This window comes from Pteropus medius, unplaced genomic scaffold, assembly GCF_902729225.1.
Source record: "Pteropus medius unplaced genomic scaffold, Ma_sr-lr_union100, whole genome shotgun sequence".
In the NCBI taxonomy this organism is placed as follows: domain Eukaryota; kingdom Metazoa; phylum Chordata; class Mammalia; order Chiroptera; family Pteropodidae; genus Pteropus; species Pteropus medius.
This window is the reverse complement of record NW_024344370.1, coordinates 10,527,995-10,545,758: the sequence shown is the minus strand read 5'-3', so window position 1 is coordinate 10,545,758 and position 17,764 is coordinate 10,527,995. Positions and strand designations below refer to the sequence as shown.

The 17,764-nt window shown below is 33.8% G+C and overlaps 1 protein-coding gene across 19 annotated transcripts in view; it reads left to right on the top strand.

Moving 5' to 3' along the window:
• Nucleotides 1-17,764, top strand: part of LOC120608233 (A disintegrin and metalloproteinase with thrombospondin motifs 6) — a 289,732-nt gene that overhangs the window by 251,541 nt on the left and 20,427 nt on the right. For 17 of the 19 annotated variants that reach the window (XR_005654347.1, XR_005654348.1, XM_039870023.1 and 14 more), the window contains 2 exons: nucleotides 6,466-6,595; nucleotides 14,777-14,981. Coding sequence is in view for 16 of the 19 variants with exons in the window: in XM_039870023.1 (XP_039725957.1) it covers nucleotides 6,466-6,595; nucleotides 14,777-14,981 (335 nt within the window). In the remaining 3 variants the exon portion in view is untranslated. Of the gene's footprint in view, nucleotides 1-5,225; nucleotides 5,426-6,465; nucleotides 6,596-14,776; nucleotides 14,982-17,764 lie in introns of those variants that run through there. The other 2 variants (XM_039870054.1, XR_005654349.1) reach the window with 2 other exon arrangements.

The following is a 17,764-nucleotide window of genomic DNA, read 5'->3' as shown; positions in this document are numbered from 1 at the left end:
TTCCTATCGTATTAATGATCTGCGAGATAACAGGTCGTGTTTCACTTGACAAAACTTCTGTCCAAAATACCATTTTTAGCAATCATAATATTATGTGTCTTTATAAGATATTATCATAAAATATTTTTGGAAAAAATAAAGCTTTTATAATGATAAACATCATCATCCTGATTTTATATGACATTATGATATTACTGTTCCCATTTTTTTACTTGAGCAAAATGAGTTTAGTGTAAACTTAGCAAATTATATTGCTTGTTTGCGAATGTGTCCTTATTATAACTCAAATCTGAAATATTTACTTGTTTATTCCAAGAAAATTATTTTATATCTAATTAAAGAAAAGAGAAGCTTTTCTTTAATCACAGTGAGTGGGAAAAGCTCAAGGCTTTCTTGTACGCTCAGCATTCTTCCTCTAAATTTTAAAAATAAAATACCAAAAACAAATAAGCTTCTACTAGAGATCATAGAGATTCTTTTTAGTATAAGTTGAGTTAATTCTTCATAGTAGGAAATTTGTCTCTCATTTTTTCCTGTTTCTAGTTAATATTCTGCCTCTTGACACGACCAACCCCTTTGCTCTGTACCTCACACCATAAGAACTCATGCACTGAGACAAGATTATAAAATCAAAATCTAACTAGTGCCTGTTTTCCAGACTTATTCTGTAGGATAAAGGGAAAAAGCAGACATAGAAGAGGAAAAAAAATGTCTAACAATCGAAGTGCAGAAGAAGAAAAGAGATACTTTCTTAGAATTTTAGATCTGGAGAAACATTAGAAATCATGTAATTTGATTATCATTTCACAAAGGAGAATGAAAACTTGCCTTTGGTCATTTGGTCAAACTGCCTAGAACTCAAAAGAGGTAACTAAACATGGCAGAAGTTGTAGTGAGGAAAAACATAGTAACAAGATAAATGAAAGGGAATAACATTACAGACATTTGGCCAGGAAAAAAATTCTTAGGATCAGTGAAGATCAGGGAAAGAGAAATCAAACAGCAATATAATAAAATGGGGGCTGTAAAATTTAAAATATTAGACTTTAAAATGTATTATTTTATTAGATAAGGTAGTTTTTATAATATAATGGCAACAGTACTTGTTTCCTCTTCTCCCCCCATTTTAATGGAATCTCATTGAGGTTAAGCCTATCTCACTCGTTTTCCCCCTTATGGTAACAAAAAAAAAAACCATGCCATAGACATAGTATGAATTCAGTGAGTTAAGTTAGACATTTTTCATAGAAGAGATTACTGTTAATATCTAATAAGTAGTAGGAATTCCCTCCAGGGATAGTGTGATTTCAAAAAAATGCAGTATATGTATGCTCTACCCAATCTCACCATCATTAAACACATTTGCTCTAGAAAAATACAGTATTTTTAGAGCCACGTTTTCCTTTTCTTAATTCTGTTCCTTGGGACATCTAGTTTTGCTATGACAGAAGGGAAGACACTGGAAAGGCAGAGAGAGTAAGTCTTTAAAAGATAAAAACTAGCAGGAGACAGTCCATCAGAAGAAGGAAGCATATGGGTGGAGTTGATTGGTACCCTGGATGCCAGCTGTTAGATCCAAGGCAGATGGACTTTGCTCTGCCCTGTAAATAAATGCTTGTGTCTGGCCAATAATCACACAGCACGACAGCCAGATTCCAGCAGTGAAAGACAGAGCAGAGAGACATTTTTTTCCTGGCATTTGTTGCTCTTTGGATGCTATCTGCACTGAAGATTTAGATTAAATTAATATTGTTGGCCATATGCTCTGTATACTGTGGTTATGTAGTGTTGTCTTGGTTGCTAGCTACTTTGGATGCTGTGGTTAAGGAAATTGTTGCCTTAGCCACCAACCATATTTTTAGTATAAGCTCTGACTTACTAACTTCTTTCCCCACTCTTCCTCTTCAGAAAACTGTTCGTGCTCTGATATGATGTGCTATGTCACTAGGTTGTTATCTAGATGGTTAGCTCATCAATCCCAGAGTTACATTTATACCTCTCTTACTTTCCCTTATTGACTCACTCACACGTGGTTACGGACTGCTCACTTACTATTTCAGTGGTTTAGGACTGAAATACAAGATTTCATGAGTAGATTTGAGAGGACCTAGAAGGCCTTTTTCTGCCCTTTAATCTCTCCCACATCCTTCTTGGTTTAACACAATCCCTCTTTCAAGTGAAATTCAAGTGATAATTTCTATGCATTGAGAACCTTCTCTCTCCTTTTAAAACAGTGAACTGACCTGAGAAAAGCAATATGTTGTCAAATATTGTTATATATGAATTTATAAAATTATTTCATTATCTGAAATGAGAGAGATGGGACATGAGAACATTAAGCAGCTTACAAGGGGAGTAGAGGAGGGACTGAAAAGGAGGTGAGAACTGAAGAGAAATTGGCATCTGAAGTGTTCACTCAGGATCAGCTCTAGAACTGTAGCTGCTGAGCAAAAGACCCTGTGTTCTTCGCTTGAACCGTCACCATGTCTTAGAGTAAGACGAAAAGTTTCATCTAGAACTCGCAGCTTGGCGAATTTCTTGCTCATTTTACTGTGGAATATGCTATTTCAAAATATTAAAAGCCATTTCTTGATGTGTAGCTAGAGTAGTGTTTCAAGCAGAGTACTTCTTTCTCCCATTGGACAAGAGAACCTTTGGTGGACAAATAGGTCATCTTAATCTTTTAGCTACTGGCAGAAAATTAAATCTAAGGTTTGACAAATTTAAATGTACAGGCTAAAAATAAGAATTAGGTTTCCATGTTAAGAGCCATCATATTTGATTCCTTAAAGATAAGCAAAGTTAAAGTTTCTAAACAGGATATGCCCATTTTAGAGAGTTTAAAGTAAATATGTATTGGTAATGTCATATTTGTACTTAAATTTAGTAATATGAAACCATTAATATTTTTTTAAGCATAGAAGAGGGACTACATTTAACAAAAGAATAGAGTTTGCACACCAGTGACTTTAGGTGTTTTAAGAATAAAATATAATTTGTGTAATTTTTAATTTGACTAATTAAATTCTGCAGAACATCTGCATATCTCCAGGTGATATGGACACTAAAAGCCACTAAAATTTTGTTTTCAATTAAGCATATACTGACTGGTCATGTGGACATTTTATGTTTTTGGTTATAAACTATAAGTCTTCAGATTTGAAAACATAGTGGTTTTGTGTCACTGGATATAATTATTCCCAACAATTTAAATCAACTTCTTAGCAATGTTTTACAGATTACTTTAAAAGAAGTTACATACAAGAGGCTTGGTCATATAAAGATTCTAAACTTAATCACTTCTCTTGTTGACTTAGTTTAGATTATTTCCAGTTGATCTGTATTTTCTACTTTCTAAAGCTAAAAGCTCATTTTCCTTAATCCAAAAGTATGTATTTAAAAATCAATCCAATTAAGTGCATTAGTTTATAGAGTTATCTTGTTGCTACTGACTTAAAAAGAAAGAAAAAATCTGCAAACCTGACAAGTATGGTGGTAAAAGTTGGAAGAAGATTTGTATTCTGCTGAAGGAAGATAGTTCATTATTGTAGGAAGATTTGGAATAGATTACTGGTATAGTCAGTTCTTGAGTGTGAAATACCACACTGTCTAAAATAACATTTTAGAAGAAAATTAATAAAAGATGAATGTGAAGAAAAATGCATCTTCATAAAATATAGAGTAATTTCAGCTGTTCATTCAAGGCCTTTAACTTTTACTTTATAAAAAATAGTGTTCCAAAATTACAAAACTGAAATGCACCACAAAATACCCTAGTTCCTAGTTTTTAAGAAGTCTGAGAGGCGTGAACAAAATTAAGTCAATTTGTAATCCTTAGCACTTAGTCCAGTATCTCATAAGAACCACAGTGCTTTGTATACTTAGTAATTATTTTCTGAATGAATGAATGAGGGCGTGAACAAATGAATGACCTGCCAACCACAATTAAGTGACATCTTTGGTTTGTGTGCCACATAATTTTAAACTAATTACTGGATCCCACCAAGGAGCTAACTAGCTTTAAAAATAAAGGTCTAGAACAAAGATAGAAGATTGTGGATAATATTTATTTTGTTCTTTGTGGTTTTATATATTTTTCAAATTTTTAACAATAAATGTTATATAGCTAAATTTTTTCAATATACATGGCTAGAATTTATCTTAAAATGAAGTAAAATCTCACTTCTAAGAACTATTATCTGTTATAGAAATTACAGAGGCCTTGCTTTTATATTAAAGGCTACTTTTAAAAACTAATGTTGTTATAACCAAACAACATTTAAAGGAAGTACAATTTTACCTTAACCTGTAGAAACAATTAATGTTTCTGCTACTGATACAAAGTGATATCAGTTTCATTTTGTAGTGTCGAAATGTTTATTCTTTTCTGAAAAACAAACAAGATACTAAATTCTTGTTGCAAATATAATCATATTTTTATTATTAAACATTTATAAAAGTTGGGTAAAGTTGTTTTTCATGTAAGCGGGTGGGTGGTTTGAGTCTCCCTTCTCCAAGTAAATTCATATTTGAATGACTTAAATAAAAAGGGTCATGCTAACCAATAAAAATAATCCCCTGCTCTCCCTGATAGGAACAAAATATTGAAACTTGGTGGGTAGATATCCTGAGCTATTGTGACAGTTGATAGTTGAATCCTATGACTAATGGTGGAGATTTTTCTCTAGGTAGATCACATGGACTTAGTTATCTGCCCACTGGAATGACACAGTGGGAGATATCTGATGAATATTGTGGAACATCTGTGAATGGATCACAGCTACGCCTGATGTGAATCATTCTTCCCTCAAATATCTAAAGTTTAATAGTTAAAAAATTCCAAACTGTTTGTCACATAAACTGAGATGTTGGGCTATTCTAGGAGTTGGGAGGGAGTGAATATAACACATACTCTAAGACTTTTTGCTAGTAAGCTATTTAGCTGTATTTTAAGCCCCTAAATGTAGGAAAACCTAAACACTTGTTGAAGGTCATCAGTGTAATCCTGTGTCACGACAAGTAATCAAATATACCTTCTTCAGTTGTTCGTCACCTTCATGGCGGCTGCAGAACTTAATAGTTTTCTCTGTCAGGGGAATAGATGCCCTGTCTTTGAATTCGACAGGCTTAGGTGAAAGCGTGCAAATGCTATAACTGAAGCACTCCCAGCTCAGAGTTCCCATGACTCTTTAGGGACCTTGGGGTAAGTTTTTGGTGTTCATCTCTTTAGGTGACAGTTTCCTTTACTGAATGATCATGTTTCACGTTGATTTTCCTAATTTGGAATCAAACTCTTTTCTTTAGGGTACTATTAAGAGCAACTGAGGAGGGCGGGGAGCAGAAGTGAAGGTTTGTATGGGGCCAGCTAGGTGTGAAGCTCTGGTTTCCTAGGTATTGCTGATGCTGCTTTTACAAGTCTTTCTGGGTAATGTAGCCTACTAGGTTATTGAGATGGGGCGATGAATAAGGGTGACAGCTGAGTCTGTGCTTTTATTCCAATTCCAGGAGTATCCTGCTACCTCTATATGATTAAAAGCACTGTCTAGTAGTTTGACTTTTTCTTGATATATTTCTTTTCTTTTGATTGCTTGACACTAATGAGAAAATGAGTGCGTAAAGTTTCTTCACCAGGAATCTTTACAAGTATATGTGTTTGCGTGTGTCTTTGTACTTTGTGAAATGTGAGCAAGTTGTGGCGGATGTCTTTGCCAATAAATAATAAACATATATTTAGAATTTAACAAATTTTATGAGAATGCTTTTAGCCGTGGCAAACATTTTAAAGAATTTTTTAAATGAGATAAGTATTTCGTAAGTGAATGTTTTATGGAGTAAGTATATAATTGTTTGACAATGGTATAATCAACAGGGGGCAACCCAAATAAATTAATGGATTGTAATTCAAAAGAGGTTCACTGCAATCTTTAAATTCTAGACATGTGGGCTGTTAGAGAAATAAATCTATAAATGGGAGGAAAAAACGAAATGTGTGAGCATGATGTGTTCCTAACAAATACTAAATTAATGGAATTTGTCCTGCAAAATATTAAAAAGCAAATTTGTCCCTATTTTGTTTTTAAGTAGATATACAACCATTGTTTTACATTGAAATGTATATGAACACATTTTATCTAATGATATTTGGGGAAAATGAAGGTTTTTTTTTTTTTTAAGGAAAGCACGAAGAAGATTATAGTAATGGGAATACTAATTGTTTAAAATTGCCAATAGTTTCTTTTCTGAACTTGAAAACAGTTATGTTTCTAAATATGAGAATAATAATTTTGCCTAAATTTGCAGTATAATGACCAGGACTTCTCTCCTTTTTAGAGCAGTCAAGTGTTTCTGGAACAGATAAAACAGCAGTGATCCAGTGAGGTTGATTGCCACAGAGGAAAGTTATGCATACCTAACTTACTGTGAGGTAAACTGCTCTTCAATTAATGATGTCTTCCTTTTCTCAAGGTGCCCAAAGACAGGAGGTGGTCTGTAAAAGGTTGGATGACAACTCCATTGTCCAGAACAAGTACTGTGACCCTGACAGTAAGCCACCTGAAAATCAAAGAACCTGCAACACTGAGCCCTGCCCACCTGAGTAAGTAAGAGAAAGAAGTGAGAATTATTTGCTCTAACTGCAAAGAGGAAAACATATCCATATAAGGAAACATATGTTCATATCATATATGAATAAATTAAACTTAAAAAGGGCTAAAACATCACAGAGAGTGGAATTTTGATGTCCCTTTCACTGAGCGAAGATTCCTATTTATTCATAGCTTTCAGGTAACTCTTTTAAAGCAGGAAATTCAGTAGGTTGATCCTGGAATAGTGATGCAAATCAAATTTCAACGGTTGTAAGGCATATATCTTTTCATACTTTAACATCTCTGAAATTGGGATTCATCTTGCAACTGATGGTATCTTACAATAATAATCAGCATTATTTTTTTTCTTAATGATACTTAAAATAATAGTATCTTAGATTCAATAAAATACAGTAGATTGGTGTGCAGTCCTGTCTTTTCCAGATATTTATCCTAAAGGCCTAAAGATTTTTAAAACAGTTTGGAAATATTCTGCAATGGAATATCAGTGTTTTAATTTGCTGACTCAATTTTAAGTTCTATCATACTAAGGCATCCTGCATTCTGACTGTCAGGTGGAGGCAGAGAAGTGTACTTCAGTCTCTTTCTGTTGATTAATGTAGCAATTATAGCTCACAGTAAAGGGAGGCAGAAGGAGAATCCATTCATCTTAATTACGACGTCTAAATAATTAAAATTTAAAAATATGAGACCTGCTGGTAGTGAGCCACACTTTATAATCTGTAAGAACAGAAAAGTTTCTTGATTGAGCACAAGGCAATGATTACATGAAAAAAGACAAAGATGCTGAGTCAATCATGAAAATACTGATCTTTGGAGGGATTTTGGCCGTTTGACAGCTGCAAGATAGAACATGTGTGAATTTCATTCTTGTCTCAGAGTAACCATTATCCCCCTGGTTAACTAATTATCCCAACATAAAATTGATAAAGAAAAGAAGAGTAAGCAAATGAATTTATATGCTCTAAGGTTGCTAGAACTGGAGAGGAAAGTTCTATAATGAAGTAATCTCTTTTTTCTAAAAATGACTACAGTGGAGTCACAAAAACCTGGGACTTACAATGGATAACCGACTTCAGGTCCCTAATACAGTTAATGCAAGATGCATTTCTTAATATTTGTTCCAAAACAGTCATACCTTAAACACTTTCATTATCCAAACTCAGTGTCTGTCCAAATATTTGAATCTCAAAGGGAGATTTTCACTACTAGTCTCTTGAAAAGTTTCAGGGTAGTGCCTACCAAAATAGGAGCACAACGAGTTTAGAGTGATAGGAGTTTTTATTCTAAGACTTTTTAAAGTCAATTCTCAACATATTTTGAACAAAATGTTATCACCATGTAACTTATTCCTTAAAATACAGATATAGGAAAGTATAGAAATATGACCTATGATATATATTACAAAGACAAAATATTTAATTCTTTTTTTTATTTTCTTCTTTCTTGCCAATTATTTTTCTAAGTTTATCTCAAGAGAAACTGGAAAGCTATATAAAGTAAAGTGATGCTCAGAAACCATGGGCTAACTTCGAAGTTTCCAGTAACTTTGACTTATTTTCAGATAATTATGAGTCTCAGCCCATCAACTTTAATTCCCTGACACTCAGGATTTTAAGTATTATGTTTGATATTTGATGAGTCATTTAAGCTGTCTGAATGGGCCTGGTCATACCTGTTCTATTTTGGCCTCAACTTTTTCATTTATTTAATCTTAAATGCTATTCGAATATCTTTTGAGATTTTAATGGTTGGTCATTTCATCCCGTATATTATAGGCTTGAGTATTACATGAGAATTTGGTGGGGTTTTTTTAAAGCATTTTAAGGATAATTGACATATTTGAATTAACATACATAATTAAAATTAGGTTTCCTATCTCTTTTTGTAATTCTAAAGTAAAAGTTATCAACTTTATTTTAGGTTTGGAAGTGAAAGGAATTTGATAAAGAAAGATAAAGAGAATATGAGAAAGAAGATTTGAGCTGACAGTTTTCTTGCAGGGGGAGAGCTAAAGATATATATTTAAAATATTACTCTGTATCAGTCCATTTTTTCTTTGTTTCAAATTTCTTCTCTATTCCTTCGAATTCAAACTATTCAAAAGGAAATCTTAATTCTTCAGATGCGTCATAATATATAAGATTCCCAGTAGACATTGATACTATAGAGATAAAAATTACAGAAAGACTACTGAATTCAATAAGACTTTAAATGAGTGTGGAAGATAGGAAAGGAGGTAGGTTTTTCAGATGATGTGATAACTGTATTTGTTTAAAGCATAATTTTTTTAAATGCAGATAAATAAAAAAGAAATAAATACCCATAATACTTAGAATACCACTGTTAATATTTTTATATATATTTTCAGTCTTTTTTCTGTGTGTACATAGGCATGTATATATAACAAAATGGTATTAACTAGTTATGCTGTTTCGCAGTCAGTTCTCAACATGTCTTGAACATTAAATATATTCTACAATATTTAGTAGATATGTCATTGTTTATTTAAATTGGCTTTCCACTATTGAACAATTTTGATTGTGTCCTAACTTCTGATGCCTTATGATACCACAGCATTAACCATTTTTGGAATAGAATTTCTGGTTCAAATAGAATAAATTTCAGTTTTTGAGACACATTGTCAAATTGCTCCCCAGAAAGAACATATGAATGTATACTCCCACTAACAGTATTTAAGAATGTTGTTTCCCTAAACAACACCGGCTACTATTACTTTAAAAACAATCTTTGACTGTTTTATAGGAAAAAAAAAAGACTTGATGTCTAAATATGTTTTATTTAGTATATCGTGGATTGCTGATGAGGCTGGACACTTAATAATTATGTCCAGCTGTCATTTGTATTACCTCTTTTTGCTTTTCTTCTTCATTGCCTATCCCATTTTTTATTGAAGTATTTATCATTATTTATTAATTTGTATGAACTCTTAATGTAGTGAGAATATTAACTCTTTTATCTGTGTTCCAAATGTTTTTTCCTAGTTTGTCATATGTTATAATCTATTTCTATTTATAAGAGTTTAAAAATATTATATATAAAAACTATCAAACTTTTAGTTTTTTCATTGGTATAATGTTTGGGAAGGCCTTACCCACTCTAAGATTGTACTTACAAAGAAGTTTCTTTTTTTTTATGTAAATTTCAATCTATTTAAAAATCTGCTTTGAGGAAAGGATCTATATTTATTTTAAAACATTATTGTTTCTCTAATACCATTAATTTAAAATCCTAAATGGTATTTTTTATCAGAAAGTATCTTTTCAAATAATGAAATATTTCAACTAATGAAATATTTCAAAGGCATATTGGGGACTTTATAGGTAGAGTGTAGAAAAATAAAAGGCTTTAAGATTTATCTTTGTGTTTTATAAAGAAAATGACAGGGGACTAGAAAGAATAGACAAAAGAGGCATTGGTAGAGAAATAATAATGATAACAATATTTATTTAGAATATCTCAAAGAAAGAGCCAGAGGAAGCCATGCTGGGAAAAATTAATGTGCTCTGAGCAGCAACTCTTTCATAAGAAAGAATATAGTAGTCAAGATGGTGAGGTGACTAGAGACAGGAGAAAAACAAGAATTCTAGAGACATTGAATGAAAATGGTGGGATTCATGATATAGGCTAAAATAACTGGAAAAAGGAAAAGGGAGTAGTTGATATTAAAGAGCATGACTGATTGATAGGAAGCATGACTGATAGGAAGCCCCACCATAAGAAAAGGAAGCAATGCTGAGTTGGAATCCAAAGAGAAAGGCCAAGAGTTCATTCAGTTTTGACCATGATGTCATTTAATAACAAGAATATTTCTATATATGATCTCATGTGAAGAATCCTTGAATACCGAATATTATTCCTGTATGATACTGTGGTTTTTGAATTTGTGAAAATCAGAAAGGCGAAAACAGTGGAGGGCTATACACTGTACGCTGTACTAATACTGTGACCAAGAATTATAAGACATTTTTTTAAGTAACTGAAATGTAGAAAGGCACTGTGGTTTGAGAGAATTTGTTTCTTTGCCTAAGGACAATCTAATTGGGCAAATACATATAAAAATAACTAGTACCTGGCAAAATATGTAAACTACAATTAGAAAGTTATAAGCAAAAGCGCTAAAGGATGCTCATACCGGGGAGAGATTTTTACCCAAGGGTTAGCTAGGTTTTATTTAATGGTACCTTTTATGATATAATGTTTAACAACTATTCTGAGTAATTGTACCTCACCCATGGACAACTATAATCTGTTATTTTAAGTTTAGAAAAAGATCCATTGGAGTCCTGTATAAAACTCTAAAATTGAAGACCTGGGAAGGTACATAGAAATCATGTAAGCTAACTCCCATCGTTTTATGGATGAGGGTATCCTGATCTTCAGTGATGTTTTTCCCATTATACCAGACATCACTAATTTTGTAAGTTACAAGTCAAATGTCTGGTGGTACTTTAATACTTACAATTTTGTTTGTTTCATTAACACATTCTCCATTGCCATTTTCAGAGATGATTATTACATTGATTTTTTTTTTTTAATTTAGAAAGATCTTGAATATGGAATGTTTAGGGCATAGAGGCGTCTACTTAATATTAGTTTCATTTTCCAATTAGCTGAGGAATGAGCAAATTTTCTTTTTCTTTTAACCAACTTTTTGTTTTGAAAATTTTTTAAAAGCTTGGAGAGTTTTAGTATCTCAGTAAATAGTTAATAGGTTACATACTTGAATCTCTCTTTGGGTAAAGATGTTATTGTCAAATTCTAAAGATTTTTTTATTTTGCTATGTAGTATTTATTAAAAGAGTTGATAATTAGACCCTTGACTCTAGGACAAGGGCTTGAAAACATCAATATCTACCTCAATTTCTCAATCAGTATCTCTCTCTCTTTCTGTCATAATCCTAATATTAGTTTATTTTCATATGCTCTGCCATTTCCCTTTAAGTTAAAAAGCAAAAATAATATTCTGGTTTTATGATGGGTTCTTCAAAAATATTCTGGTTAACCTAGGTTGGACAAAAATTTTTATAGTGTCTCTCTTATTCCCTCTTCCCAGTAGTATTACTATTTGTCCTATTAATGAACAGATACTGCAAATCAAATTACACAGGCTGCTCCAAGCAACTCTTATTTCAGACATTCAAACATGAATCCACTAATTGTTAGCATCTAATGGATATGAAGGCACTTGTGAGAATGAAGACAATTTGATCACTGGGTCTTCAGCGCAGAAAGAAACAGCCCTGATGTTGTTCAGACTATAATGATTCAGCAAGTGATATGCCCAGAGAGAATTTTTGTGTTCATATTTTTACCACTGAATCTAGAGGAGGAAGAAAAAGAGAAATAAGGAGAATGTCATCAAAGGGTCAACTACATGGAGAATGAAGGTGAAGGAAGCAGTCTGTCTTAAACTGGACAGGGGAATGGAGAAACTGAGACAAATAGATGCAGTGGTAAAATTGCAAAACTGTTTAAATAACTAGAATGTGATTTAATCCTTTAGAGAGACATGGGAAGGGATGATTTTCTGAGCAATGAAGATGAAACAGGAACTGACTGTGAAGCTTGAAATCAGAGTTATAGTCAGAAGGGAAATTGAGAGGGTGGTTAATACTTTTTACACTCATACGTTCCAAGTTAAATGCTAGAGTGATACATCTAGGCTAAGAGATGGTTGGCAATAAAAAAGAGGACAAAGAATAAAAAGGCAGAGGTGGCCCTGACCTTGTGCAGCAAAGAATAGCAACACCTCCTGAATCACTGCTGTTATTCTGGGCACCTGTATTTAATTTGAAGGACTCTGTCCCTCTTACATTATGAGACCTAATGAGATCATGGCTGGAGGTGGTATGACTGCACTTTTTGTGGCTGAGTTATACACATTTCTATTTTATCCCCTGATCTTGGTGATGAAATCACTGTTGCAAATTGAATCAGAGTTTCACTATGGCTGGCATGCAAGTTATTATTCTCAGTACACATTTTCCTCTTTACCTAAAATGGTACTAACAACTCAGGATCATGTTCATCTGTGGAAAACAAAACAGAAAGAATATGAAAATCCCTTTAAATCTCCTCCAGAAAATGACTAGAAAAATTGTTAATGTTGGATTTTTAAAATGCAGGATTAAATTGCTATTCTTTGAATAGATTTTAGGTCGAAAAGTTTTAGATTTTGACAAGATATATTTTAAGTTTGAGAAATGATTAATTACAATATTTCTAAGTGCTGGCTTCCTTCTATAAGTAAAGATAATACAAATAATGAACAAAGGCCTTTGTAGCTTACTTGGCTAAATGCAGGCTCAAATTTAGGCTACTAGTATTCTTACTTCACAAAGGTACTATCTTCCACATACAAAACTAGCACAAGGAGCTAAGCTCACAGAAATAGTGAGAAATGTGACCTTTGGATTTCATTTTCTTCTCTCTGTGTAGTCTCTCACCCAAGAGCATGAACATATCCACTGCAGATAGTTGCGTGATTTATGATCATGGATTGAAGAAAATGTCTTGTGACCTCATACTCATGACCTAGATTCTACTTGTTAGCAGTGTTAAAAATGAAATTCAGTGGAAATTACAATGTTGGGAGATCTAGTCTTAGTGCCATCATTGCTCTTTTCACGATTTTGGAGAACCATTTTCCCAACACTGGGTTTTACTTTCTTCTTCTGTAAAACAAAGCACAATGCTTTAAACATAGTAAGCATTCAGCATATATTTATTAAATTAAATACAATAATATGTCAGCCAGGACTCTGGTTTAAAATAACACAACTTCAATTTCAGCATATAAAAGGATTTATTGTTTTATATAACAAAGCTGAGGAAACTGAAGGGTGGACCTAGCTAGAGGAATGGCTAGAATCAGATTCAAGCACCACTGAGACTTTCTATGTCCTCTACGTTCTTTCAAATCAACTAATTCCACTTGACAGGTGGCCAGCAGCATTTCTTATATCTTTATCCAGCTTTGTATCCAGAATGGAAAGGGTCCCCTTTGCTCTAGTCGAGGTATAAAAATTCTAAAGCCAAATTCTCATTGGTCTGATTTGGATCATGAGCTACACTCCTTGGGTCAATTAATGTTCCCAAAAGAGTGAGTTGTGCAGAAGTATTTTACACACACACACACACACACACACACACACACACAAATGCTGAAATTATATATATGAAAGTTCAATGGTTACTTTAGGGAACAGGAGTGGAATACCTATAAATGTGAGATTTGTTAATTTCGTTAAGACATTTCAGTTTCTTCCCACATTAGCTGTGTAGAAGCCATTTTTAGGCGTAAAGAGCTAGCTCAGGGCTTTGCTCTTGCTGCGGGAGTTTTGAGATTCCCATGTCTTCAGTATGGGTACCTGGGCATTATCTGCCTCTATAAGGACACTAAAGCTCTTCTGTCATTTGTAGAGCCCAGTGTTTGTACTGAGAATCAGAAAACAAATCCCTAGCTCGTGTAGTGTGGTTTTAGTACAAAATCCTCAATTGTGGGAGAAAACGTCTCAATGTAATAATAAAATAGCTACCGTTGGTTATATATCAAACACTCTGTTAGAAGCTCTCAGTGTTGTGCTGACGCCGGCTAACACTGGCTTCTGAGGTGCTATTAATAGCATATCTTCTCTTGTTCACGTTTATTATGTAAAGGTGGTAGCTTGAATGGTCAGAGTGAGGTCTCTACACCACAAAAACTGCCAAATGCAACAAATCAGGACTCTCTCCCTCCCATGAAGAGCCAGTCGTTAAACATTTCCCAGCACATGACTGGCAGCTTATATGTAACCTTACTTAATCCTCATAACAATCTCATGCTTGATATTGTTATCCTCATTATAGAACTTAATTTTTTTAAAAAGGAGAAAATTCAGAGAGGTTTAAAAATAGTGCATTACTTGTTTGAACATGGTATTGCCTGCTTCTAAGCCCATGCTCTACACTTTAGAAAGCAGCTGACAGTGAATTACCTTTTCCTTAGCAGTTCTCCCATTTGTCATTTGTCACATCAACCAACTCTGAAATGTCTGCTTTTCTAGGAAAAGGATGTAGTCCTTTGATAAAAGTGCCTTCGCTCAGCTGAAAATCTCTGGCTACACTGAGGAAATGCTTTTCTGTGTTTCTTCCACTTCTTGCTACAGATGGTTCATTGGGGATTGGTTGCAGTGTAGCAAGACTTGTGATGGTGGAATGCGTACAAGGGCCGTGCTCTGCATCAGGAAGATTGGACCTTCTGAGGAGGAGACCCTGGACTACAGTGGTTGTTTAACACACCGGCCTATTGAGAAAGAATCCTGCAATAACCAATCATGTCCACCTCAGTGGGTGGCTTTGGACTGGTCAGAAGTAAGGAAATTGGAGGCTGTTGTATTTTGAGATGTCTTAACTGTCAGTACCAAAGCATTTAATATTAAGGACACCTGAGTGTGTGAGCATCTTAGAACTGAGCAAGTCAGGACTGCATAGCAGTGAATTTGACCATGTTATATTTTATTTCTGCTTGTCAGGAAGTCAGTGTATTTTGGGGTCAAGGAAATCAGCAAGAAACTAGTCTGATTAGAAATACACCTAAAGTAAATTTGAAAGAATATTATAGTGAGTACTCATATAAGTGTTTTTTTTCCTTCTTTATTCTTGAACTATATCATAGGCTCAGAATTAGTGACATAGTATACTTTTTTTCCCAAATAATGTTTCAGCCTAACTACATAATTTTTAAATATGAACCTTTGTCAATTTATTATCACTTGTTATATATCTATTTTTTTAATTGTTTCTGTTGAATCAGGAGAAAAAACATGGATTTGAGGTTGTAGCATATCAAAAGTTAAATTCAGATTTTATCATTATCTCTACTTATATGGTCAATAAGGAAGTCTTAAGATAATGTTTTCTGGCATACATTTATATAAAAGAGTCTAATATAATCCAGAGTACTCAGAAAAATGGTCTTATGAAAAATGAGATAAAAGAGAGTTAATTTTTGACTCCTCATTCTGAATGAGACATACACACATACACACTATACTGTTTTCCACATTTCCCAAAGAAGAGCTGACTCTGTAGTGTTGGTTAACGTAAAGAAGTAAGAGTACCTGGTTATGTAACTAACGGTCATTCTTCTAAGTTATATAACTAATGGTCATTCTTCCAAGTTAGCAAAACGGGATGCGTTTCTGGCTGGAAACATTGTGGTACTTGCTTTAGACCTTATAAGTTTGTCGAAAAAATAAAAAAACAAATTAAACGCTGTTCTTTAGGAACCTCTAGATGTAACTTTTCCCCCTGCTTGATGACCTTATTTCGCTAGAGATACAGAGATAAAGAGAGACTGTGTTTAAGATAGTACATGGAAATGGAGATTTTCAACAGTTATTGTTATCCATGGAATCTTTGGCAGGAATTAGGAGTGTTCTCCCAAGTTTCCTGGCTGTAGTCCATCCTCAGTAATTACATTCTGCCCACCTGACTATTATTTGTGTTTTAATCAAATGTAGAAATATTCTTGGTATTATTCACTCAGCAGTTATGGAAAGTAGCATAAACTTTTCCCTACCAATGGGTGGGTTAACTCCTAAATTCATTTGAAAGATAAAATCCATTGATAAAGAATAGATATTCTACAGATTTGTACACGTGTTTGTAATTATTTACAAACTCAGCGCCCAAGACTCTTAAGGACGCCTATAAATAGTCTTTGAAAATGATGACAAATTTATTATGGAAAATCATAATGGGAGATCTGATGAATGGCTGCAAAAGTTTTAGAGTTTCAGGTTAAGTCATTAAGTATAACTGAGTCTTACTAAACACACTGAGATAGGCACTATGGAATATACGAAAGAATTTGATAAGCTTGGGAATAAGAAACAAATAGGGAATAATACAACAGTGTTTCATAAAATGGTGAATTGTGTGGTATAAATGTATAAGTGATATAGAAATTCAGAGCCGAGAAGGTCAGAATGGCCTGGAGCAGGATCGGAAAGCTTTTTAGTTGATGCGAGTGAAACCCAATGTTGAGGGAGTGTAGGATCTGAAGTATGGAAGAGAATGGGGAAGCTGGAAAAGGTATTTCTGACAAGAGAAACAACTGACCAGTAACACAAAGACCATGTGGTGAAAGTGGGGTAGGAGAAAAGAATCTTCAAGAACAAATGGAAGAGAAGATTGAATAAAGTAGTGACAGGTAATAAGAAGGCTTGAAGACAGAACTCTGCACCACATCATCTTTCTACAAAAAGTGGAGAAAAGTAGACAAGTTTGTAAGCAGAAACTAGAAAACAATTTCTGCCAACCACTAAAACACCAAAACCTCCTCATGCGCAGACTCATTTCACATTGGTCTCTTGACCTACATATTTCTGTGTCATTATATTTTTATTTTAACATAAAACAACCAAATATAATCACCTTGAGAAAATAGATTATGTGTATTGTACGTTTCCATTCCAAATACCATTTTAAGGTTTTCTTCTCCAATTCAACATCATATTGGTTGTAGTTACCCTACTTTTAGCATTTTGATTCTTCTCTGTCCAATCTTAGAAGTGACTTGCTCAAGTGGCTCTAACAGGCTCTTAGGTACTTCTAGAGGAGGCTGCCTAAGAAAATATGTGTAAGCTAAAGAGGCTTTTAATCACATTTCTGCTATCTTCTTTAAGATAGCTGAGTCAAAATTTAGGGAAAATAAGTTCTGCTGAGGGCATGCAGTGTACGTGTTGGGACAGCCGCCTCGAATAAATCATTGGTAGCTGCTGTGTCTCGCCACAGACAATGCAGGAAAAGCGAGTCTAGAGTAAGCATAGATCAAGAAATGCTACCATTGCCATCTCAAAGATTCTAGTTGGATACCATCTATACCATCATCTTCATCATTTATTCAGAAAGAAAGAGATAAGTTTTGCCCCGTACGGTCTTTCCTGTTGATTTTCCACAGGAGAAGTGTACTCTTAAAGCTTCCATTTCCTTACTTTACCAAGAAGCCCACTTCTTCCCCAGATGGGTTAAAAATAAGGGAAAGTAAATACATTAAGTGAAATAAATGTCTGAGTAATTCTGGAGAACAAAGTGAGAACAAGGAGCCTCTTATTCCCAGAGGAATGAAACACCTCCCACTAATGAAAAGA